General features: G+C 44.4%; 1 protein-coding gene across 1 annotated transcript; it reads left to right on the forward strand.

Annotated features, from left to right (window-relative positions):
• The first annotated feature begins 3,933 nt into the window (after nt 1-3,933).
• Nucleotides 3,934-12,823, forward strand: TOR1B (torsin family 1 member B). The gene is made up of 5 exons (XM_070758473.1): nt 3,934-4,188; nt 5,206-5,471; nt 8,095-8,270; nt 9,511-9,638; nt 11,125-12,823. Exons 1-5 carry the CDS (start codon nt 3,993-3,995, stop codon nt 11,364-11,366), a joined length of 1,008 nt encoding a protein of 335 aa, XP_070614574.1. The 5' UTR covers nt 3,934-3,992; the 3' UTR covers nt 11,367-12,823.
• Nucleotides 12,824-25,198: the final 12,375 nt, after the last annotated feature.

Consider the following 25,198-nt stretch of genomic DNA (forward strand, 5'->3'; position numbering starts at 1 on the left):
ATGTTTATCCCAGGCATGTTTCAATTCAGAGACTCTGGATTTACCAACCACATCTGCTGGAAATTTGTTCCAAGCATCTACTACTCTTTCAGTCAAATATTTTCTCAAGTTGCTTCGGATCTTTTCCCCCAACTATCCTCAGATTGTGCCCCCTTGTACTTGTGTTCACTTTCCTATTAAAACACTCCCCTCCTGAACTTTATTGAACCCTTTAACATATTTAAATGTTTACATCCTGTCCCCCCTTTTCCTTCTGTCCTCCAGACTCGACAGTTGGAGTTCATGAAGTCTTTCCTAATATGCTTGATGCTTAAGACCATCCACCATTTTTGTAGCCCGTCTTTGGACACATTCAATTTGATCCATATCTTTTTGTAGGTGAGGTCTCCAGGACTGGACACAGTATTCCCAATGTGGTCTCACCAGTGCTCTATACAGCGGGATCACAGTCTCCCTCTTCCTGCTTGTGATACCTCTAGCTATACAGCCAAGCATTCTACTCGCTTTCCCTACCGCTGACCACACTGTTCACCCATTTGGAGACGGTCAGAAATCACAACCCCTAAAACCTTCTCTTCTGAATTCTTCTTTTCTACCACCTCTGACATCTATTCTCTGCCTCCCAAATCCCAAGAAATGGCAAGACCCAGCAGTAAAAAAAAAAATTGAAACCCACCACTGACCCTAACATAGGGTTCTCTCAACTTCAGCCACTCCAGCAACATGTGGACTTCAGTTTCCAGAAACCGGGGAGTTGAAGTCCAGGTATCGTAAGAGTTGACAAGGTTTGTTTATTTATTAATTTTTAATGTTTATTTATTAATTTTTTATGTCGCAGATGGGAAGCGATTCCTTGTGGCTTATGTGATGGGGAGGGTAGCTGTCCATGGTGCTGAAAAGTCACTCTTGACACATTGGCACAAAGGCTGGAAAAGTTTCTAGTATTGTCAGACCACAGAAAGTTCAGATTTTTGCCAGATACCCAGTTACAAAATACGGAAAGTTTGGGTGGCTTCAGAGGACATGCAATTTAGAACTTAGGGATCCCTTTATGTAGACTTTTAGCTGTCCCCACAAACACACACACACCCTGCTTTAACTGGCTGAGCAACAGGGGGCTTGAAACCTAAGACTTAAATCTTATGTATAAAAATAATAAAATAAAAAATAAAAATAAATCTAAGACTTCTGGAACGCGTGACGTGCCTAAAGGTTGCTTGAACTTTTTAGTTTACACAGAGGACATATTATTGATCTATGGGTGGATCAGTGGGTCACTCAGGTAGTGTAATCCAATGTCATGAACAATTTTGCCCAAAGTTTACGTCATAATTTTTTTTAAAAAATGTCCAACAATACATGGTTTCCGACACAAAATCAAACTTATTATCAAACGTATACAATTTTTTTCTTTTTACTTTGTAATCACTCAGTGGAGACTCTTATATCTCTTTCTTTCACAAAAGGGCTGTAGAAACATATAATATCTATAATGTAAAAATGTATAAGAGTCCATGGTGAGGGGCGGCATATAAATCCAATTAATAAAAATAAATAAAATAAACAATATCTATAATGTTCAAAAACCTCCTACAATATAGCTTTTCTCCATCTAATATTAAAATGTTAAAATAACCTTTACATTAATTGCTGGTGATCAAATTCACAACTTATTTGAGTGTTACAAATCTAATTGTTCCAAAAAGCAGTAAATTTTGCTCAATGTTTTATGGACGAGGATAAATTTATTTCCAAGATTCCCAGTTTCCCCGGTGGAATCTGGATGTGGAGTGGCAACCTCAAAAATACAACCCTTGAAAAGGTTACAGATTGAGAGTTTTATGGGTCGGTGAATGTTGTTGTGTTAAATTTGCCCAATTTCATTTCCATAGAGTGCCAGGCCCTGAATTCTGGGTACATTATTTTAAGAAAGCGTATTTGAGATTCATCGGATCAGAAATTGTTGTCCTAGGGGCCCCCCTATTTTGACCCATTAAAGATTAAAGAAAGAGCATGCGGAAGTTGTTTTATTAACAACTCCCACTTAGGATTGTATGAGTAACTTGTTGCTCGTATCCTAAGATTTTATTAATATTGTTTCCTCATTGCTTATTTGACCCCTATGACAATCATTTAGTGTTGTACCACATGATTCTTGACAAATGTATATTTTCTTTTATGTACACTGAGAGCATCTGCACCAGAGACAAATTCCTTGTGTGTCCAATCAGACGGCCAATAAAGAATTCTATTCTATCCTATTCTATTCTAAATTTGCCATTTTTCAATTACACAGAGACTTCACTCCTGAAATCTGGGTACATTTTATAATAATAATAATAATAATAATAATAATAATAATAATAATAATAATAATTTATTAGATTTGTATGCCACCCCTCTCCGGAGACTTGGGGCGGCTCACAACAACAATAATAATAATAACAATATGACAATATAACAAATCTAATATTTAAAAGAAAAGATATAAAAACCCGACATTTAAAAACCACACAACACAAGCATACCATACATAAAACTATATAAGCCTGGGGGAGATGTCTCAATTCCCCCATGCCTGGTGATACAGTTGGGTCTTAAGTAATTTGCAAAAGACAAGGAGGGTGGGGACAGTTCTGATCTCTGGGGGGAGTTGATTCCAGGGGGCTGGCGCCGCCACAGAGAAGGCTCTTCCCCCTTGTCAGTTTGAGAGATCTGGATTCAAAACTTTCTCCTACGAAGCAGCGTTTTTGCTAGTTAAAGTTTAGATAAGGAGAGTTTTAGGAGTAGAGAGATGAGCTTTCCCCTGTGGGTGTAGTATTTATTTTAGGAGCTTCCCAACGCCTCTTGCGTGTGTTTCATATTACTTCACCGTTTACTCAGGGCTTCCCCAAAGTTTGCTTTGCAGGGACAGAGTTTATGTCAAGTTTACACATGGCTTAAAACAAACCCGTCCAAGCAGGTGGGGTGGGAGGGAGTCCTGCCCTTTGACACCTTATCTCTATGTGGCCATTGAAGGATTTGGCAAAGGGGAATTGGGAGAGGGGAAACTGATGAGCAGGAAACCGCAGCAAGGCTTGCTGGGAGTTGTAGTGAGTTGTAGTGTAATGAATTTTTTTCTACCAGTTCTGCATATCTGACCGTACCCCGTAGGAGTCCATCACTGCTGCTAAGCCCTAAATTAAAGATAAGGCTATTATAGAATCCAGTCATTCAAGAAACCCTGATCCAACATGCCACAACTCAACAAGCCAGAATCCAACAGCTTATAATCCAACAATTGGGGGAACAGCTCAGCCATTGGGGTTTTAGACCACAGCACAGTCAATAGAGGCGTCTAAAACAGGTGTCTCCAACCTTAAGACTTCAACTCCCAGAATTCCCCAAGCAGCCAGTTATCAAAGTTGGTCACCCAATGAAAGAGGGATGGAGAATTCTGGGATTTGAAGTCCCCAAGTCTTTAAAATAATAATAATAATAATAATAATAATAATAATAATAATAATAATAATAATAATAATGATGATTTATTTATTATTATTATTATTATTATTATTAAGATTTAGATTTAGATTTCGATGCCGCCCTTCTCGATGTAATGCAGGGCAGCGTACAACGTCCAGAGTTTATGGAGAGGGGCGGCATACAAATCTAATAAATAAATAAATAAACAAATAAATGCAACAATATGTAAGAAATCTAAATAACTATAAAAGATTATAGAAAATTTACTAAAAATTGCCAAGTTGGAAGACCTTTGCCCTACCTAGAAGGTCCCTTCCGACTCTTATTGAACCCATCCTGCCAGCCATCGTGGTTTAGAACAAGCCACGATGGGGAGAACCAGAGAATCCAGGCTGCCCGGCTCCCTGGGGTTTGGTTTACCCAGGTGCAATACCGGGGCCGGCCAGCAGAGGGCTGGTCCAAGGGCCGGGCGGAAGCGGCGGCCGCGGGGCGTGCCGGGAGTTGTAGTGCGTGGGGGCGAGGCGGCCATGGAGCGTCCGGCGGGGCTGCTGGCGCTGGCGCTGGTGCTGGTGGGCTCGCTGGGCTCGGCGGCGCTGGAGCCGGTCACCGTCAGCCTGGCCATCGGGGCGGCCTCGGTGCTGACCGGCTTCCTGGCCAAGCCGGGCTTCTACTGCTCCTTCGTGGAGTGCTGCCCCCCCGACGACCCCCCGCCCGACGCCGCAGGTACTGGGGGGCCCATCATCCCCGGCCAGCCCCGCCCTCCCTCCCTCCCTGGGGATCTTGGGGGAGGGGAGGAAACGCCCCCCCCTTCCCATGCGCCCCAGCCTTCCAGGGCAGAGGACTCCCTCGCCTATGCGCCCCAGCGTCAATCGGGTAGCCCATCCTCCCCAGCGGTCTTGGCCCGTGTTGGGGGTGTAAAGAGGTGGAGGGAGGGGGGGACTGCCCGTCTCCCATCCCCCCCAACTGACCCCCCCCCTCCAGGGAAGCAGGGGAATACACTGCCCATCCTCCCCAGCCCTGCTCTGCACCTGTTGGAACTCTTGGGTGGGGAGGGAATCCGTTGGGGGAGGAGGAGGGGGGAGAAAGACTCAAAACAGCCCCCTCCCCCTCCCTCCCTCTCTTCTCTTTTTTTCTTCCCTTCCTCCCTTCTTTCTCTTCACTTTTCCTTCCCTCTTTTTTCCTTTCTTTCCCTTCTTTCTTTCTTTCTTTCTTTCTTTCTTTCTGTCTCTCCCTTCTTTCTCTTCATTTTTTCTTCCCTTTCTTTCTCTCTCTGTCCCTCCCTCCCTCCTCTTCATTTTTCTTTCCTTCCTTCCTTTCTTTCCCTTCTTTCTCTTCACTTTTTCTTCCCTCTTTCTTTTCCTTCCTTCCTTCCTTCTTTTCTTCCTTTCTTTCCCTTCTTTCTCTTCATTTTTTCTTCCCTTTCTCTCTCTCTCTCTCTCTGTCCCTCCCTCCCTCCTATTCATTTTTCTTTCCTTCTTTCTTTCTTTATTCTCTCTCTCTCCCTTCTCTTCATTTTTTCTTTCTTTCTTTCTGTCTCTCTTCTTTCTCTTCATTTTTTCTTCCATTTCTTTCTTTCTCTTTCTCTCTGTCCCTCCCTTCTCTTCATTCTTACTTTTTCTTTCTTCCTTTCTTTCTTTCTTTCTCTTCAATTTTCCTTCCCTCCCTCCTTTTCTTCCTTCTCTTCAATTTCCCCTGCATCCCTCCCTCCCTTTCCTTCTTCTCTCCCCTTCTTCCCCTCAGCCCTGCAGAGGTCCCTGGACGAGAGGCTCTTCGGACAGCACTTGGCCCAAGAGGTCATCCTGAAGGCGCTGACCGGCTTCATCCACAACCACCACCCCAAGAAGCCGCTGGTCCTCTCGCTGCACGGCTGGGCCGGGACGGGCAAAAACTTTGTCAGCCAGATCGTTGCCGACGGCCTCTACCCCGCGGGGCTGAAGAGCAAGTTCGTGCACCTGTTCCTCTCCACGCTGCACTTCCCCCACGAGCACCTGGTGCCCCTCTACAAGGTGAGAGCGGAACCGGAGCCACGTCAGGTCGGGGCAAAAAAAGGAGCCACGTTTGCAGAATCTTTGGTCAGAATCTGCAGCCGCTTCCAGGTTGTGTCCATTTTGCAGAGAGTTGAGTCTTCCACCCCTGAGAATTGTGACTGAGGAACCCAACAAACTGATCAAATGGAACCGGTCCAAAGACGGGCGACAAAAACAGTGGAAGGTCTTAAGCCTAAAACTGACCAGGAAAGACTTCATGGACTCCATCTGTAGAGTCTGGAGGACAGAAGGGAAAGGGGGGACATGATCGAAACATTTAAATATGTCAAAGGGTTAAATAAGGTCCAGGAGGGCAGTGAACACAAGAACAAGAGGGTACAATCTGAGCTTAGTTGGGGGAAAATCAGAAGCAACGTGAGAAAATATTATTTTACTGAAAGAGTAGTAGATCCTTGGAACAAAGTCCCAGCAGGTGTGGTTGGTAAACCCACAGTCACTGAATGTAAACATGCCTGGGATAAACATAGATCCACCCTAAGATAAAATACAGGAAATAGTATAAGGGCAGACTAGGTGGACCAGGAGGTCTTTTTCTGCCGTCAGTTTTCTATGTTTCTAAGAGTAGGAGCCCCCCCTCCAACCCACTCCCCAATATTAAGGGGAGGAAATGAACCAATGGTGTCTGTTGTGGCTTGGTGGTATCTCCAGGACTCGTGCGAAGCTGGACAGCCAAGCAGGAAATACTATTTATTTGTGATCTGCTGATCTTTCGGAAGAGAGCCAAAAAAACAACCCCCAACAAGCTGAACTGGTTCCACAGGGCATTGAAATCCTCTTTTATAAAATAATAATAATAATAATAATAATAATAATAATCTTGTGACTTCTAGAAAGCAAAGAGGAAGCTGAGAAGAATGGGAAGTGAAATTTGAAACGTTCTGGGTATTTAAGGTTAATAGAAAAGAGAAGAGAATTGAATTCTTTATTGGCCAAGTGTGATTGGACACACAAGGAATTAGTCTTTGGTGCAGATGCCCTCAGCGTACATAAAAGAAAAGAGACATTGGTCAAGAATCAGGAGGTCCAACACTTAATGGTTGTCATAGGGGTCAAATAAGTAATCAGGAATCAATCAATATTAATATAAATCTTAAGGATACAGGCAACAAAGTTACAGTCATATAGTCATAAGTGGGAGGAAATGGGTGATAGGAATGATGAGCAAAAAAACCTAGTAGTAATAGTAGTGCAGACTTAGTAAATAATTTGACAGTATTGAGGGAATTATTTGTTTAGCAGAGTGATGGCGTTCGGCAAAAAACTGTCCTTGTGTCTAGTTGTCTTGGTGTGCAGGGCTCCGTAGCGTTTTTCTGAGGCTAGGGGGTTGCGCCTAAAATTCAAGTTGCTAAGTGAGATAGTTGTCAGATGAGCTTTGCCCCACGTTACGACCTTTCTCGCCACCATTGTTAGGTGAATCCCTGCAGTTGATAAATTTATTTATCCATCCATCCATTGATTCATTCTACTTCTATGCCTCCCAATCCGGAAGGACTCGGGGCGGCTGAAGTTAGTAACCTGGGGGTTAAGTGGATCTGCCTTCCCCCTTGATCTTGCTGGTCAGGGGGGGTCATGTGACCCCGGGACCTTGCCACCGTTGTAAATATGAGCCTGTTGATCACGTAACTATGGAGGGGCTGCAAACATTGTCAGTGGGAAAAAGGAACGTCAGTGAGTTTTTTCAGCGCTGTTGTAACTTCGAGCAGAAAAATTTTTTTTGGCTGAAAAAAATTTTTTTTTAATACCAGGGTGATCAGACATAAAACACACACACACACACACACACACACACACACATATATATATGTAGATTGTTCTGAGTTCGGGTTTTGCCCCGTGTAATATTTTGAGTGTCTATGCGACGTTTCGGTGAAATCACATTCACCATCATCAGGCTGCAGTTATAAGCTTCGGGCTGCTGTAAATATATATATATATATACACACACACATAGAAAAATACATGATGAAGGTTATAGAGGAGATACTCATAGTAAAATATATCTAAGCAAGAATAGAAAAGAAGATATAGGAATAGAACATATCAATGAAAGAATAGAAGAAGAGATATAGGAATAGAAGAAAGGTATAGGAGATATAGGAGAGCAATAGGACAGGGGACGGAAGGCACTCTAGTGCACTTGTACTCGCCCCTTACTGACCTCTGGAAGAATCTGGATAGGTCAACCGTAGATAATCTAAGGGTAAAGTGTTGGGGGTTTGGGGATGACACTATGGAGTACGGTAGTGAGTTCCACGCTTCGTCAACTCGGTTACTGAAGTCGTATTTTTTTCAGTCATGTTTGGAGCGGTTAATATTAAGTTTGAATCTGTTGTGGGCTCTTGTGTTGTTGTGGTTGAAGCTCCCCTTTTGTGAGTGGAGGCCGGCCTGTGTTTTTAATTACACCAAAGCATGCTGTGAGCCGCCCCAAGTCTACAGAGAGGGGCAGCATACAAATCTAATAAATAATAAAAATAAAAATAATAATCCGAGTTAGGCGATCCCATCTGGGGGGCAGAACCTTCCAATGGAGACGGGGAGTTGACCCTCTGCACGACTCCCCACCCCCTTCGCTGCTTTCCAGGACCAGCTGCAGAAATGGATCCGAGGCAACGTCAGCGCCTGCGCCAAGTCCGTCTTCATCTTTGACGAAATGGACAAGCTGCACCCGGGGCTGATTGACGCCATCAAGCCCTTCCTGGATTACTACGAGCAGATCGACGGCGTGTCGTACCGGAGAGCCATCTTCATCTTCCTCAGGTGCCGGCAGAGCTGCCCTGCGAATGAGTTAACCGGGATTTTTTATAAATGGAAGGTTACCATACTTAGCCTTCCACCGAGCGTAGGATAGAATTGCCAGCGAGTTTCCCCGAAAATAAGACCCTGTCTTATATATTTTTTTGGAACCCTTGGCCTTATTGCCATGCACTCAAAAGTCTGATTATTGGGGTGGTGTCTTATTTGGGGGGAAACGGTATCTCTCTCTCTCTCTTTCTCTCATTTATCTATCTTTCATGTATCAATCTGTCTGTCTGTCTCTCTCTCATCTATCTTTCATGTATCAAACTGTCTGTCTATCTATCTATCTTTCAGGTATCAATCAATAAATCGGTCAGTCTAACTGTCAGTCTGTCTGTCTATTTATCATGTATCTATCTTTCAGTCTGTCAATAAATCTGTCTGTCTATCTAATCATGTATCTATCTTTCATATATCAATCTGTCTGTCTCTCCCTCGCTCTCTCGCTCTCTCTGTCATCTATCTTTTCATATATCAATCAATTAATCATTCAATCAGTCTACCTACCTACCTACCTACCTATCTATCTATCTATCTATCTATCTATCTATCTATCTATCTATCTATCTTGCTATAACTGTATATCTATCATCTATCTATCTTTCATGTATCAATCTATCTAGCTATGTCTATAATTCTATATCTAACATCTATTTGTCCGTCCGTCCATCCTTCCATCCATCCATCCTTCCATCCATCCATCCATCCATCTATCTACAGTATATTTCATGTATCAATCTGTCTGTCTGTCTGTCTGTCTGTCTGTCTGTCTGTCTGTCTACCTATCTATCATCTATCGTATATAAGATTGCAGGTATAAACCTCAACCTACCTCCACAATTGAGCCCAAAATGTTTGGGGTTTCCAGAGAGAAAGCTTCAGCCAAGATCTCTGCCATGTTGATAGGGTGCAGGCAGAACTTCAACAGGGGTGGAGAGATATCATTTGTGGCATTTATTCCCTCACCACCCTCCAAGGGGATTTAGACATGGGTTTTTCATCTTAAACTGCAGACTTTTGAGAAATACACACTCAAATTCAGGATCCAGGCGGCAGACTGTAAAATGGAACTGTGGACAACTTTAGCCATGAAGGTGCAGGCGGCCTCCCGGTTGTCTTAAGCGATCCGTGGGTCCAATTGGACGTAGGAAAGGGTTTGTAATGCTGGGGGGTTTTCAACCTCTGTATCCCCCCCCCACAGTAACGCGGGAGGCGACCTGATCACCAGAGTCACGCTGGAGTTTTGGAGAAGTGGCCGAGCGAGGGAAGAGATCCAGCTGAAAGACTTGGAAGCCGTCTTGTCCTTGGGCGTCTTCAACAACCGCAACAGTGAGTAGCCATCTTGCATCTGCCCTTCCTTGGACCTCCCAAATCCCACGCCAAAAAAAACCCCAGGTTTCTAAAGACCATGATATGTCTTTTGTTAGGTGGGCACCTGTATATTGTCAATTCCCAGGGTGGCTGAAAGAGTTTGGGGAAAGCTACTCGCAATAAAGCTAATCACAAATATATATAGATATAATCTTTCCCCAAACTCTTTCAGCCACCCTGGGAACTGACAGTATACAGGTGCCCAACTAACAAAATACATATCATATATATATATATATATATATATTTGTTTTCGTAGATTTTCATGGGTATATGTATGTAGATTGTTCTGAGTTCGGGTTTTGCCCCGTGTAATGTTTTGAGTGTCTATGCAACGTTTCAGTGAAATCACATTCACCATCATCAGGCTGAAGTTTTGAGCTTCGTGCTGTTGTAAATATTTACAACAGCACGAAGCTCAAAACTTCAGCCTGATGATGGTGAATGTGATTTCATCGAAATGTCGCATAGACACTCAAAACATTACACGGGGCAAAACCCGAACTAAGAACAATCTACATATATATATATATATATATATATATATCTCCAGAGGCCCCGGCCCTCTGGAATCAACTCCCCCTGGAGATTCAAATTGCCCCCACCCTCCCCGCAAGATGTAAAAGACTCACCTATGCCGCCAGGCATGGGGGCGTTAACTCCCCCCTCTCTTCTGACTATAGCACTTGAGAATGGCATGACTGTGTCGCATTGATTGTTTTTAATATTAAGGGGTTTTAATTCTACTTTTATTAATTGGATTTGTATCATTGTTTACTGTACTAATTGTTGTTGTGAGCCACCCCGAGTCTTCGGAGAGGGGCGGCATACAAATCTAATAAATAAGAGAGAGAGAGAGAGGGAGGGAGGGAGGGAGGTACATATAATCTATAGATTATAGATAAAGATAGCTAGATATAGATAGATGGATGATAGACAGACAAGACAGATACATATTAGATAGATGGATGGATGGATAGAGAGAGAGAGAGATGGATGGGGAAGGGAAACGGAGGTAAAAAGGGAAAGAAAGGGAGCAAGGGGGGAGGAAAAGAGGGAGAGAAAGGGAGGGAAGGAAAAAATGGAGAATGGAGGGGAGGAGGGAGGAAGAAGAGAGGGAAAGAAGAGGAAGGGAGGATGGAAGGAAGGAAGGAAGGAGACAAAGGAGAGAGGGAGGGAGGGAGGCCAGTAGAGAAAGTTTCGTCCATCATCAGTACCTGAGAGAGTAGGCTACAGACAGACGTTTTCAACCAATATATCTTGAGAAATAATCATAGGCATCTCCCAAATCTATTTAGGGAGAACATTGTAGCAAGAGGGACCCACCACCCGTAAGGCCCCACCACCAGTTCCTACCTTGGCGTGTGCAGCGGGAGGTCTTTAGCGACCGTCCGCCTTCCTTCCAGGCCTTTCCCCCTTTTCAAACCCCTCCTCTCTCCCGCAGGCGGCCTGTGGCACAGCAGCCTGATCGACCGAAACCTCATCGATTACTTCGTGCCATTCCTCCCCTTGGAGTACAAGCACGTCAAAATGTGTATCCGGGCGGAGATGAAATCCCGCGGCAGTTTCATCAACGAAGACGTCGTGGAGAAGGTGGCCGCCGAGATGACCTTTTTCCCCAAAGAGGAGAAGATTTACTCGGACAAAGGCTGCAAAACCGTGCAGACTAAGCTGGACTTCTATTAAGGATTTCGTTATTTTTTTAAGGGGGGTAAAATATTTGCAACGATTTCCTCTGTTGATGCACATTTTTCAGAAAAAGAAAGCAAAAAAAATAGAGGCAGTTCTCTGGATATGCACTTTTTAAAAAGTTTGGGGAGGTTTTTTTTTTTTTTACATCCCCTGGAAGATTTGGGGGCATCGTTCCCTCTTCCCCAGATTTGGCCACCCCAAAAATATTGCTATGGGCATTTTCCACTGTGCCGCACTTTTTAACACTAGTGGGAGGTGTAGAAGATGTAATTCAATTTATTGTGGGTGGATTGAAGAGTGTTATATAATCAATCTATTTATTCTTAGCAGCTGGAATGAACTAAACAAGAGCTAAGCAATTGTGAACTGAAACCACTAACTGTTGTTACTTCACATCTGTCGTCCTAACCCCCTGCACACACACCCAAAAAATATTTTTTGAGGATGTCAGATTAGAGAAAGGTCAAAGCCAGAACGTGCCTTCTTAGGCCAGTATTGACGAGTGTCACGTTGTAGAGATTGTGTCAATCCAGGGTCTCTTGTAGGCCAATTTGATAAAATGGTCCATAAGCCTTTTGAGAATATACTCAAGGGCAGTGTTTCCCAACCTTGGCCACTTGGAGATATCTGGACTTCAATTCCCAGAAACCCCCAGGCAGCGAATGCTGGCTGGGGGATTCTGGGAGTTGAAGTCCAGTTGCCAAGGTTGGGAAACACTGCTCAAGGGAATATTCAATCCAGGGAAAAGTTTTTTTCCTTTATGTGACAATCCTTCTTTTCTCTGGATCAAACTTTCTGGTCCTCAGGAAGTTTAGGGATGGAGAAATAGCTCCTGAAACTTTTGGGATGATGGAGGGGCGCAGCTCTGCTCAAGGGTCCATCCACTATTGGTGGTGGGGAGAAGTATAATTATTTGGGCATATAAATCCAAATAATAAATACATAAATAAATAAGCCTCCCCTTTCTCTCGCAGTTATCTTTTTCCCTGGACCAAGCTTCCAGTCCTCATGAGGTTTATACAGAAGTTGATTTTCCTACAGACAGGACTGCTAAGAATCCAGATTTGATTTGATTTTATTTTTTTGAGCACCGATGCAATTTTCTGTGGTTAGCAAGACTGTTACCGAAAATCCAACAATGTGTCAAACTGGGTGTGTAATTTACTTAAGCGTCTCACTTCTTTTTAACAGTAGTAGCTTTAAGAAACGTGTGTTTTTTAAATGAGTATTTTGTATGTAGAACACTGGAGTTACTGTATGATTAAATGCAACGCCAGTCGAGACAAAAATTGTACCGATTTTTATATGTAGAACACTAGAGTTACTATATGATCGAATGTTTTGTATGTAGAAGACTAGAGCTACTATATGTAGAAGACTAGTTACTATATGATTGAATGCAACTGGGGTGTGTGTGTGTGAGAATTACAATAAATGAGTGATGAAGAAGATTTGCATTGAGTCTTGTTTCCTTCCCCAGTTGTGTGTCATTGCAATTTTTTCTAACCTGCATTGTGACAGAATTTTCCAACATTTCCTGTTCCTAGCAGTTACACAGGTAGTCCTCGACTTACAACAGTGTGTAAGTTACAAGGTTGTGTGAAAAACAGCCATAAGTCATTGGTTTTTTTCAGTGATGCTGTAATTTTGAACTGTCTCTAAACAAAGTCTTATAAACCGAGGACTACCTGTAATCCAGATTGAAGGTGGAGACCCAAGCCCTTAAGATCCTTGAACCTTGGTTGTCTGGATCATGCAGATGAACCCCAAAATGCTATTTTGGCCAAGAATTGGCAACCCTTGTGCTAAATGTAAGTGGTGTATATGAACAATAGGTGCTATCTAACAAAATGAAATTCAGTGGTGAAAAAAGTCAGGTTCTACATTTAGGCAAGAAAAACAACACACAGGTACAGTATAGGCTGCACGTTGCTCTACAGTAGTAACTGTGAGGGGGATCTTGGAGACCTAGTGGACGACCATTGATATAGGAGCCAGCCGTGTGCAGCAGCTGCCAAAAAAGCCAACAGAGTTCACAGAGAAGAGCAACAAAGAGGATCAGGGGATGATTGGAGGCTAAAACATTAAGAACGGTTGCAGGAACTGGGCAAATATCTATGTGAATGAAAAGAAGGACCAGGGGAGACAGGATAGGAGTCTTCCACTATCTCAGGGGTTAGTGCCACAAAGGAGAAGGAGTCCACTTATTCTCCAAAGCACCTGAGGGTAGAACAAGAAGCAATGGGTGGAAACTAAACAAGGAGAGAAGCAACTTAGAACTAAGGAGAAAATTCCTGACAATTAGAACAATTAATCGGTGGAACAGGTTGCCACCAGAAGTTGTGAATGCCCCAACACTGGAAGTTTTAAAGCAGAGGTTGGATCACCATCTGTCTGAAATGATGTAGGGTTTCCTGCCTGAACAGAGGGTTGGACTAGAAGACCTCCAAGGCCCCTTGCAACCTGATGGATTAGTCCATTTAAGGGGGGGAGATTATAACACTGCCCTAATGGAAACAGGGCTCTGCGGAAGTTGCTGCTTCGTATTAAGAGCAATGTCCTGCTGGTTTTGCAAATTAAGCAAATATTGAAGCTTTACTGGAAAATGTTGCTTGCTAAAGAAATCATTACCCAACGGAGTCGTCTTGTGTGCATTGTGCTCGTGTAGAGAGATTTTAAAGTTCTCCCCAGGCAGGGAACTCCGAAGCCTCTTTCCTGGCCCTGTTTTCTGTGCCCGGTGTATTTTCTTTCCCTGTTTAGAAAGAAAAATATACACAATAAAGAGAAAACCTCCTCACAACCTCAGAGGTTTCAGCTGTTGTTTTGTGGTTAATTGGGGATTCAGGGGGAACCCAGCTCAAAATCTGGAGTTGTTTTCTTTCGTGGAGGCTCTGCAGGGAGCAAGGGGGAAATTCTGGAGCCCAGCTGGTATAAAATGGGAATTTCTGCCCTCCTGCCTCTGGCCTGGCCTCCCAAGGGTTGCGTTGTGGTCCAGAAGCCCCCAGTCCGATGTCTAAACACCCTCCCTCCTGACACAGGGCCAGGCCCCATCAAGGGCAGCTGTGTGCCAGGGAGCCCTTCACTTCTCCACTCGGAACAGAATTCCCTACGAAAATAGACTAACAATCCTGGGTCTAGAAAGCCTAGAACTACAGCGCCTAAAACACGATCTAAGTATTGCCCACAAGATCATATGCTGCAACGTCCTGCCGGTCAATGACTATTTCAGCTTCAACCGCAACAACACAAGAGCACGCAACAGATTCAAACTTAATATTAATTGCTTCAAACTTGACTAAAAAATATGACTAACAATCGAGTTGTCGAAGCATGGAATTCACTACCGGACTCTGTAGTGTCAACCCCTAACCCCCAACACTTTACCCTTAGACTATCCATGGTTGACCTCACCAGGTTCCTAAGAGGTCAGTAAGAGGCTTACATAAGGGCACCAGAGTGCCTACTGTCCCCTGTCCTATTGTCTCTCCTATATCTCATATATCATATATATCTCATATGTCTCATATATCATATATTCTAAGTGACTTGTTAAGATTCCTACAGCTGAGTGCTTATTTATTTATTTAGTCCAATACACAATGAGGATTCTAGTGGGTATATATATATACACATAGTAAAGTACATGATGGTTATACTATGAGTATAACCTTCATCATAGTAAAATATATCTAAGAAAGAATAGAACATATAGGAATAGAACATATCAATGAAAGAATAGAAGAAGAGATATAGGAATAGAAGAAAGGAATAGGAGATATAGGAGAGCAATAGGAAAGGGGACGGAAGGCACTCTAATGCACTTGTACTCGCCCCTTACTGACCTCTTAGGAATCTGGATAGGTCAACCATGGATCTAAGGGTAAAGTGTTGGGGGTTTGGGGATGACACTATGGAGTCCGGTAATGAGTTGCACGCTTGGACAACTCGGTTACTGAAGTCATATTTTTTACAGTCAAGTTTGGAGCGGTTAATATTAAGTTTAAATCTGTTGTACACTCAAAGTACACATTCATTAAAAGAATACCTTCTGCTCAAAAAAATAAAGGGACCACTCAAAGGACACGTCCGAGATCTGAACAAATGAAATATTCTCCTTGAATCTTTTGTTCTGTGCAAAGTTGAATGTGCACAACAGCAGGTGAAATCGATTGTCAATCAGTGTTGCTTCCTAAGTGGACAGTTTGGTTTCCCAGGAGTTTGATTGACTTGGGGTTAGATTGTGTTGTTTAAGGGTTCCCTTTATTTTTTTGAGCAGTGTACAGTATATAAACAAACAGCATAAAACTGAGTTTGGAAAAAGCAGTTGCCTGTGTGTGTGTGTGTGTGTGTTGTGTGTCTCTCTGTGTGTGTGCGTGCTGTAACATTTGGCAAAGAAGCCCCAGAGTGGCTCTCTTTTCATCCTTTCGTTTCCTTCCTTGGAGGAAAGCTCACAGCAGAATAGAAACCTAAGTTCCAGGAGCTAAAATTTCATGTCTATGTGTGTATGGCAACAGAGGATGATAAATACAACAGGGGCTGCTGCCCTCTTGTGGCCAGATGTGTCCATGGCAATTTTATTTTTCTCAAGTATGGCAGGAAAGGTTACTGGGTAGATGAGATTGGATAAAATAAAGACAGAAGATTAACAGATGATTGGCGAGAGGTGGGAAATAATTTCACAGCTTATGCATTTAATTTTAGTAGTACTGACCACGTGTAATTGACAGACTGTCATTTTATCTGGATTTTATCTGTCGTATATCATTTTATCCTACAACTTTTGGTTGTGTATTTACTAAGTGTTTTTATTTGTTTCGGTCTATGACTGTAATCATACATTTGAGTTTTGAGAATTTCATTGGTGGATTATTTTGTTAATACAGGACATATCCAAAACCCCCAAAACCCCAGATGCTTACCAAAGATGTTCCCTGGTGACTTTAACACAAGCAGAAGCACCGGGTGTCCAAAAGGTCCAAGATCTTCATTGCAGGATCACAAATATAGTCACAGTTTCAAACACTTTATTGTTTAAACACAATAAACATCGCAACAGTTTGTACAACCATTCAAATCACAATACAGCCCTAAAAGTAAAATACAGTCCTAAAGAGGATACATAAAAGTATCATCCAATATTTAAGGACGACAAAAAGTCACATAATAATAAAACTTATAAAAACTACAATAAAATACCACGATGGATTAAACGGTTCACTCGTTTAAAATGACATTTTGGATTCATGTTTTTTAAAAGGTGAGGTGTAAAAGAAACCACAGCTCTCAGAAGAAAGAAAACACAACTTTGATGTTCAAAATTTTAATATCACAACAGGTATCTCTTGGTGAAGAGATGATATGAAAGGATATTAAGGAATTACAGGAATTAAAAAGAGCCAATATCTTGTCTACCACAAGCATCACAGCTACTTAACAGTAGTGTAAGTAAAATTCAGTAGCATTCCAAAAAGTACATGTCAAAGAGAATATTACAGAGCATCAATCACCATTTACAGGTATTTCAGGAATAAAGATGACAAATGTGTGTGACAAAAGAAACCACAATTCTTGAGGCGAGGGCCACATAGTGTGTGTCATGATTAACATTTACCAGTCAAAACCACATACATCTTCAATCACAGCCCAGGCTAAAATTATTCTAAGGTGGACAACTAGAAACCGTTTATCAATAACTGATAAATTTATCACCTACCATTAAAAAGGGCCTTTCAGGTGTTTGCCCCCCTGGTTCTAGGAACACTTGCCATGGCTACATTTATGCCAGGCAGAAAACTATGACATCTATTCTAAATCAATGGCACCCTTAGCATTAAAAGGGGCCATTCAGATGTTTCCTGGTTCTAAGAACCAACATTAAGCCAGGCAAGGAATCTACTCAGGATCTCAACAGCCACATCCAGAATTAAAAAGGGCCAAGATCTCTCTCTCTCTCTACCTCTCCCTCCCTCCATCCCTCCCTCCCTCTCTCCCTCCCTCTCTCTCCCTCTCTCTCTCTCTCATCTGTCTGTCTATCTACCTATCCACCTACCTACCTACATACCTGCCTGCCTACCTACCTACCTACCTATCAATCTACCTACCTACCTACCTATCAATCAATCTACCTACCTACCTACCTAACAGATTGGGCTGCTACTGAACTTAATTCTAAGAATCTAAAGGAGCAGGACTGGTGAGCCAAAAGGATCCTTCCAGTTTGAGACCCTTTGGGATCCTCAGGGACTGGGAGAGCCTTCTCTCTGAGCGCTCTTGACCCTCCCAGTGTGATTCACCCCATCGCTCGCTCAGGGACCATTTGGGATCCTCAGGGACTGGGAGAGCCTTCTCTCTGAGCGCCCTGGTCCCTCCCAGTGTGATTCACCCCCATCGCTTGCTCAGGGACCATTTGGGATCCTCAGGGACTGGGAGAGCCTTCTCTCTGAGCGCCCTGGTCCCTCCCAGTGTGATTCACCCCCATCGCTTGCTCAGGGACCATTTGGGATCCTCAGGGACTGGGAGAGCCTTCTCTCTGAGTGCTCTGGACCCTCCCAGTGTGATTCACCCCCATCGCTCGCTCAGGGACCATTTGGGACCATTTGGGATCCTCAGGGACTGGGAGAGCCTTCTCTCTGAGCGCCCTGGTCCCTCCCAGTGTGATTCACCCCATCGCTCGCTCAGGGACCATTTGGGATCCTCAGGGACTGGGAGAGCCTTCTCTCTGAGCGCCCTGGTCCCTCCCAGTGTGATTCACCCCCATCGCTTGCTCAGGGACCATTTGGGATCCTCAGGGACTGGGAGAGCCTTCTCTCTGAGCGCCCTGGTCCCTCCCAGTGTGATTCACCCCCATCGCTTGCTCAGGGACCATTTGGGATCCTCAGGGACTGGGAGAGCCTTCTCTCTGAGCCCTCTTGACCCTCCCAGTGTGATTCACCCCCATCGCTCGCTCAGGGACCATTTGGGATCCTCAGGGACTGGGAGAGCCTTCTCTCTGAGCGCCCTGGTCCCTCCCAGTGTGATTCACCCCCATCGCTCGCTCAGGGACCATTTGGGATCCTCAGGGACTGGGAGAGCCTTCTCTCTGAGCCCTCTTGACCCTCCCAGTGTGATTCACCCCCATTGCTCGCTCAGGGACCATTTGGGATCCTCAGGGACTGGGAGAGCCTTCTCTCTGAGCCCTCTGGACCCTCCCAGTGTGATTCACCCCCATCGCTCGCTCAGGGACCCTTTGGGATCCTCAGGGACTGGGAGAGCCTTCTCTCTGAGCTCTCTTGACCCTCCCAGTGTGATTCACCCCCATCGCTTGCTCAGGGACCATTTGGGACCATTTGGGATCCTCAGGGACTGGGAGAGCCTTCTCTCTGAGCCCTCTGGACCCTCCCAGTGTGATTCACCCCCATCGCTCGCTCAGGGACCATTTGGGATCCTCAGGGACTGGGAGAGCCTTCTCTCTGAGCGCTCTGGACCCTCCCAGTGTGATTCACCCCCATCGCTTGCTCAGGGACCATTTGGGATCCTCAGGGACTGGGAGAGCCTTCTCTCTGAGCCCTCTGGACCCTCCCAGTGTGATTCACCCCCATCGCTCGCTCAGGGACCATTTGGGATCCTCAGGGACTGGGAGAGCCTTCTCTCTGAGCGCCCTGGTCCCTCCCAGTGTGATTCACCCCCATCGCTCGCTCAGGGACCATTTGGGATCCTCAGGGACTGGGAGAGCCTTCTCTCTGAGCCCTCTTGACCCTCCCAGTGTGATTCACCCCCATCGCTTGCTCAGGGACCATTTGGGATCCTCAGGGACTGGGAGAGCCTTCTCTCTGAGCGCTCTGGACCCTCCCAGTGTGATTCACCCCCATTGCTCGCTCAGGGACCATTTGGGATCCTCAGGGACTGGGAGAGCCTTCTCTCTGAGCCCTCTGGACCCTCCCAGTGTGATTCACCCCCATCGCTCGCTCAGGGACCATTTGGGATCCTCAGGGACTGGGAGAGCCTTCTCTCTGAGCCCTCTTGACCCTCCCAGTGTGATTCACCCCCATCGCTTGCTCAGGGACCATTTGGGATCCTCAGGGACTGGGAGAGCCTTCTCTCTGAGCCCTCTGGACCCTCCCAGTGTGATTCACCCCCATCGCTCGCTCAGGGACCATTTGGGATCCTCAGGGACTGGGAGAGCCTTCTCTCTGAGCCCTCTGGACCCTCCCAGTGTGATTCACCCCCATCGCTCGCTCAGGGACCATTTGGGACCATTTGGGATCCTCAGGGACTGGGAGAGCCTTCTCTCTGAGCTCTCTTGACCCTCCCAGTGTGATTCACCCCCATCGCTCGCTCAGGGACCATTTGGGATCCTCAGGGACTGGGAGAGCCTTCTCTCTGAGCGCCCTGGTCCCTCCCAGTGTGATTCACCCCCATCGCTTGCTCAGGGACCATTTGGGACCATTTGGGATCCTCAGGGACTGGGAGAGCCTTCTCTCTGAGCTCTCTTGACCCTCCCAGTGTGATTCACCCCCATCGCTTGCTCAGGGACCATTTGGGACCATTTGGGATCCTCAGGGACTGGGAGAGCCTTCTCTCTGAGCTCTCTTGACCCTCCCAGTGTGATTCACCCCCATCGCTCGCTCAGGGACCATTTGGGATCCTCAGGGACTGGGAGAGCCTTCTCTCTGAGCGCCCTGGTCCCTCCCAGTGTGATTCACCCCCATCGCTCGCTCAGGGACCATTTGAGACCATTTGGGATCCTCAGGGACTGGGAGAGCCTTCTCTCTGAGCTCTCTTGACCCTCCCAGTGTGATTCACCCCCATCGCTCGCTCAGGGACCATTTGGGACCATTTGGGATCCTCAGGGACTGGGAGAGCCTTCTCTCTGAGTGCTCTGGACCCTCCCAGTGTGATTCACCCCCATCGCTTGCTCAGGGACCATTTGGGATCCTCAGGGACTGGGAGAGCCTTCTCTCTGAGCCCTCTGGACCCTCCCAGTGTGATTCACCCCCATCGCTCGCTCAGGGACCATTTGGGATCCTCAGGGACTGGGAGAGCCTTCTCTCTGAGTGCCCTGGTCCTTCCCAGTGTGATTCACCCCATCGCTCGCTTAGGGACCATTTGGGATCCTCAGGGACTGGGAGAGCCTTCTCTCTGAGCTCTCTTGACCCTCCCAGTGTGATTCACCCCCATTGCTCGCTCAGGGACCATTTGGGATCCTCAGGGACTGGGAGAGCCTTCTCTCTGAGTGCCCTGGACCCTCCCAGTGTGATTCACCCCCACCGCTCGCTCAGGGACTGGAAGGCCTCTTTCACCCAGGGGTGCCATGGCATTTCCACCGTCGTGTGTGTGGGGGTCTGGGGGCAGATGGGATTAAGGAACAGTGCAGCCTTTCTCCCAAGCAATGAAACCCATCAGCTCCCTATCATTTCCATGTTCTAAAAATTCGAATCCCATACCAAATACCTAATTACTACTATAAGAATCCTCTGACCGCACCTAGCATTAGAGAGGGCCATAGAGATCCTTCTTGGTTTTAAGAACCACTGCCTGGTCTAATAGCCAAGGGGCAAGAAAACCACTCAATCTTACGTACATCATCAAACACATGTAAAAAGAATACTTGACCTTTTCTTTCTAAAAACCACAGATAAAACTAAGATAAGCAAGAAAACTAGACATTCTATTACCCATCAACAGACACAGACAGCATTCAAATGTGTAGTGTGGTGCGTTAATGGCTTACAATCACATTGATTTTCCTACAGGTCAGTTTTGATTGACTGGTCGAGCTGCATCCTTGGCGAAGACCATGTCCATTCTTGCTGTCTCTTCCTTCTTCTCTTCTCAACACTGGAGTTGGGAAATCCAGTCTTCTCTCTTCCAAGACGTTGTACCACATGCCCTTGAGATAAAAAAAATAAACGTTACTGCAATATCACCCTTAAAAACAGGAATAGGAAAGAATAGAGTTATTTATTGGCCAACTGTGACTGGACAGACAAGGACTTTGTCTTTGGTGCAGATGCTCTCAGTGTATATTTAAAAAAGATGATACATTTGTCAAGAATCATAAGGTAGAACAATTAACGCTGGTCATAGTGAATAGACTATAACTTCAGATGCAGGGTTACCCTTGCTTGCCTTGGCTAAAGGGGCTGTCCGTTAGTGGAAGACCCCCACCCTCTCCATCATGCCCAGAAGAATACAAGTCTCAACTCACCATACCTAACAGCAGAGAGGCTGCAGTGCAGCTGAAGGCCAGCAGGCGTTGACTCTTTTTCCTTCTTTGCCTTGTTTCTTCCTCTGCCCGGCTGACCACTTGTTCCACCCCTCAATCTCAGGAGTTCTAAAATCTTCTACACATCACCGGCCACACCTAGCATTAAAAATGGCCAGTGGGGTTTTCTTTTCGGTTCTAAGAACCATTCCCAGGGCTAAATTATGCCGGGCAAAAAAGGTATAATATATATTATTAATTACTGGCCCCACCTAGATTTAAACAGGGGCATTGAGTTGTTCTTTCTGGTTCTAGGAACCATTGCCAGGGCTACATTATGCCAGGGAGAAATCTATGAAATCAAAAATTGATCAATGGCCACATCTCTCATTAAAAGGGTCCATTGAGATTTTCCTTCTGGTTTTAAGAACCATTGCCAGGGCTAAATTATGTCAGGCAAAAGGGTATGAAATCTATTATCAATTACTGGCAACATCTAGCATTAAAAAGGGCCATTTAGATTTTCATACTGGTTCTAACAACCGTTGCCAGGGCTAAATTTATGCCAGGCCAGAATGGTATGAAATCTATTATCTATAGGTCACTTTGATTTGCTTGGTGACATGAAGATGTCATTCATTCTTTCTTTCCATTTGTCCTTCTATTTCTACTCTCAACACTGCTGCCTGACAATGGAATCGTCTGTCTTCAAAGTTGGTGTGGTACAAGCCTGTGAAATTAAGAAAAGAAAATCAACGTTACTTCAGTTGCCACTGGAGTTTTACTCCTAAGATTCACAATACACAGTGGTGCATCATTTTATCTCATATGCACTACTTAGCCTAAAGTAGTGGAAGATGAACCCCATCCATATCCTGAAATCTTGGGGGAGTGTAAGACTCGGCCGAACTTACCTAACACCATAGATGATGACGTAACAGCTGAAGTCCAACAGTCTTGGGCTGGAGACATTTTGTTGCTTTCTTCTTTCTTCTTCCGATGTGCCCAACCAGTGCAGTCTCTTCCAAGGAAAATATGTGAGCACTGGTTCCATCCCTTGGTCTGCAAAGCTAGAAAACTATAAGATCTTTCATAACTCAACAGCCAGACCTAGCATTAGAAAAAGGCTGTTGAAAGTTTGCTTTCTGGTTCTAAGAACCATTGCCAGGGCTAAATTATGCCAGGCAGAAATCTATGAAATCAAAAATTGATCAATGGTCACATCTCAGATTAAAATGGTCCATTGAGATTTTCCTTCTGGTTCTAAGAACCATTGCCAGGGCTAAATTAGGCCAGGCAAAATAGGTAAAAAATCGATTACCAATTACTGGCCACATCTAGCATTAAAAAGGGCCATTTCGATTTTCATACTGGTTCTAACAACAATTGCCAGGGCTAAATTTATGCCAGGCCAGAATGGTATGAAATCTATTATCTATAGGTCACTTTGATTTGCTTGGTGACATGAAGATGTCATTCATTCTTTCTTTCCATTTTTTCTTCTATTTCTGCTCTCAACACTGCAGGCTGACAATTGAATCGTCTGTCTTCTAAGTTGGTGTGGTACAAGCCCTTGAAATAAATACAAAAAAAAATCAACGTTACTTCAGTTGCCACTGGAGTTTTACTCCTAAGATTCACAATACACAGTGGTGCATCCTTTTATCTCATATGCAGGGTTACCCTTACTTAGCATAAAGTAGTGGAAGATGAACCCCACCCCATATCCAAAATCTGTAAGTCTCAGACAAACTTACCTCACAGCATAGATGATGACGTAACAGCTGAAGTCCAACACTCTTGGGCTGGAGACATTTTCTTCCTTTCTTCTTTCCTCTTCCGATGTGCCCAAAGGCTGTTGATGTTTCTTTCTGGTTTTAAGAACCATTGTCAGGGCTAAATTATGCCAGGCAAAATAGGTATAAAATTGATTGTCAATTACTGACCATACCTCATATATAAAAAGGCCATAGAGGTTTTCCTTCTGGTTCTAAGAACCATTGCCAGGGCTAAATTATGCCAGGCAAAAAAGGTATGAAATCTATTATCAATTATTGGCCACATCTAGCATTAAAAAGGGCCATTTAGATTTTCATACTGCTTCTAATAACCATCGCCAGGGCTAAATTTATGCCAGGCCAGAATGGTATGAAATCTATTATCTATAGGTCACTTTTGATCTGATTGGTGAAGTGAAGATGTCATTCATTCTTTCTTTCCATTTGTTCTTCTATTTCTACCATCAACACTGCCGGCTGACAATGGAATCATCGGTCTTCTCTGTTGGTGTACAAGGCTTTGAGATTAAGAAAAGAAAATCAACGTTACTTCAGTTGCCACTGGAGTTTTACTCCTAAGATTCACAATACACAGTGGTGCATCCTTTTATCTCATATGCAGGGTTACCCTTACTTAGCACAAAGTAGTGGAAGATGAACCCCACCCCATATCCAAAATCTTGGGGGACTGTAAGTCTCAGCCAAACTTACCTCACACTATAATGACGTGACAGCTGAAGTCCAACAGTCTTGGGCTGGAGACATTTTCTTCCTTTCTTCTTTCTTCTTCCGATGTGCCCAACCAGTGCAGTCTCTTCCAAGGAAAATATGTGAGCACTGGTTCCATCCCTTAGTCTGGAAAGCTAGAAAACTATAAGATCTTTCATAACTCAACAGCCAGACCTAGCATTAGAAAAAGGCTGTTGAAGTTTGCTTTCTGGTTCTAAGAACCATTGCCAGGGCTAAATTATGCCAGGCAGAAATCTATAAAATCTAAAATTGATCAATGGCCACACCTCACATTAAAAATGGCCACTGAGGTTTTCATTCTGGTTCTAAGAACCATTGCCAGGGCTACGTTAGGCCAGGCAAAAAAGGTATGAAATGATCAATTATTGGCCACATCTAGCATTAAAAAGGGCCATTTCAATTTTCATAATGGTTCTAACAACCATTGCCAGGGCTAAATTTATGCCAGGCCAGAATGGTGTGAAATCTATTATCTATAGGTCACTTTGATTTGATTGGTGAAGTGAAGATGTCATTCATTCTTTCTTTCCATTTGTTCTTCTGTTTCTACCATCAACACTGCCGGCTGACAATGTGCTGCATCCCTTTGTGATAAAAACAACAACAACGTTACTTCAGTTATCAGATCTAGCATTTAAAAAAGGCTGTTGAGGTTTTCCTTCTGGTTTTAAGAACAATTGCAAGGGCTAAATTGTACCAGGCAGAAATCTATGAAATCTAAAATTGATCAATGGCCACACCGCACATTAAAAATGGCCACAGAGGTTTTCTTTCTGGTTCTAAGAGCCATTGCCAGGGCTAAATAATGTCAGGCAAAAAAATGTATAAAATCTATTATCAATTACTGGCCACATCAGCATTAAAAAGGGCCATAGAGGTTTTCATTTGGGTTCTAAGAACCATCGCCATGGCTAAATTATGCCTGGCAAAAAAGATATAAATTATTTACTGGCCCTTCCTAGCATTAAAAATGGCCACTGAGGTTTTCTTTCTGGTTTAAGAACTATTGCCAGGGCTAAATTATGCAAGGTAAAAAAAGGTATAAAATCTATTAGCAATTACTGGCCACACCTAGTATTAAAAATGACCACTGAGATTTTCTTTCTGGTTCTAAG

The sequence above is a fragment of the Erythrolamprus reginae genome, chromosome 8, assembly GCF_031021105.1.
Source record: "Erythrolamprus reginae isolate rEryReg1 chromosome 8, rEryReg1.hap1, whole genome shotgun sequence".
Taxonomy (NCBI): domain Eukaryota; kingdom Metazoa; phylum Chordata; class Lepidosauria; order Squamata; family Dipsadidae; genus Erythrolamprus; species Erythrolamprus reginae.

What these genes read in the sequence shown, in the direction of transcription:
- TOR1B (XM_070758473.1), top strand. Translation starts at nt 3,993, where the DNA reads ATGGAGCGTCCGGCGGGGCTGCTGGCGCTGGCGCTGGTGCTGGTGGGC. An exon ending in ACCTGGTGCCCCTCTACAAG is followed by an intron (nt 5,472 to 8,094) that starts GTGAGAGCGGAA and finishes GCTGCTTTCCAG; the next exon opens with GACCAGCTGCAGAAATGGAT. An exon ending in GCCATCTTCATCTTCCTCAG is followed by an intron (nt 8,271 to 9,510) that starts GTGCCGGCAGAG and finishes CCCCCCCCACAG; the next exon opens with TAACGCGGGAGGCGACCTGA.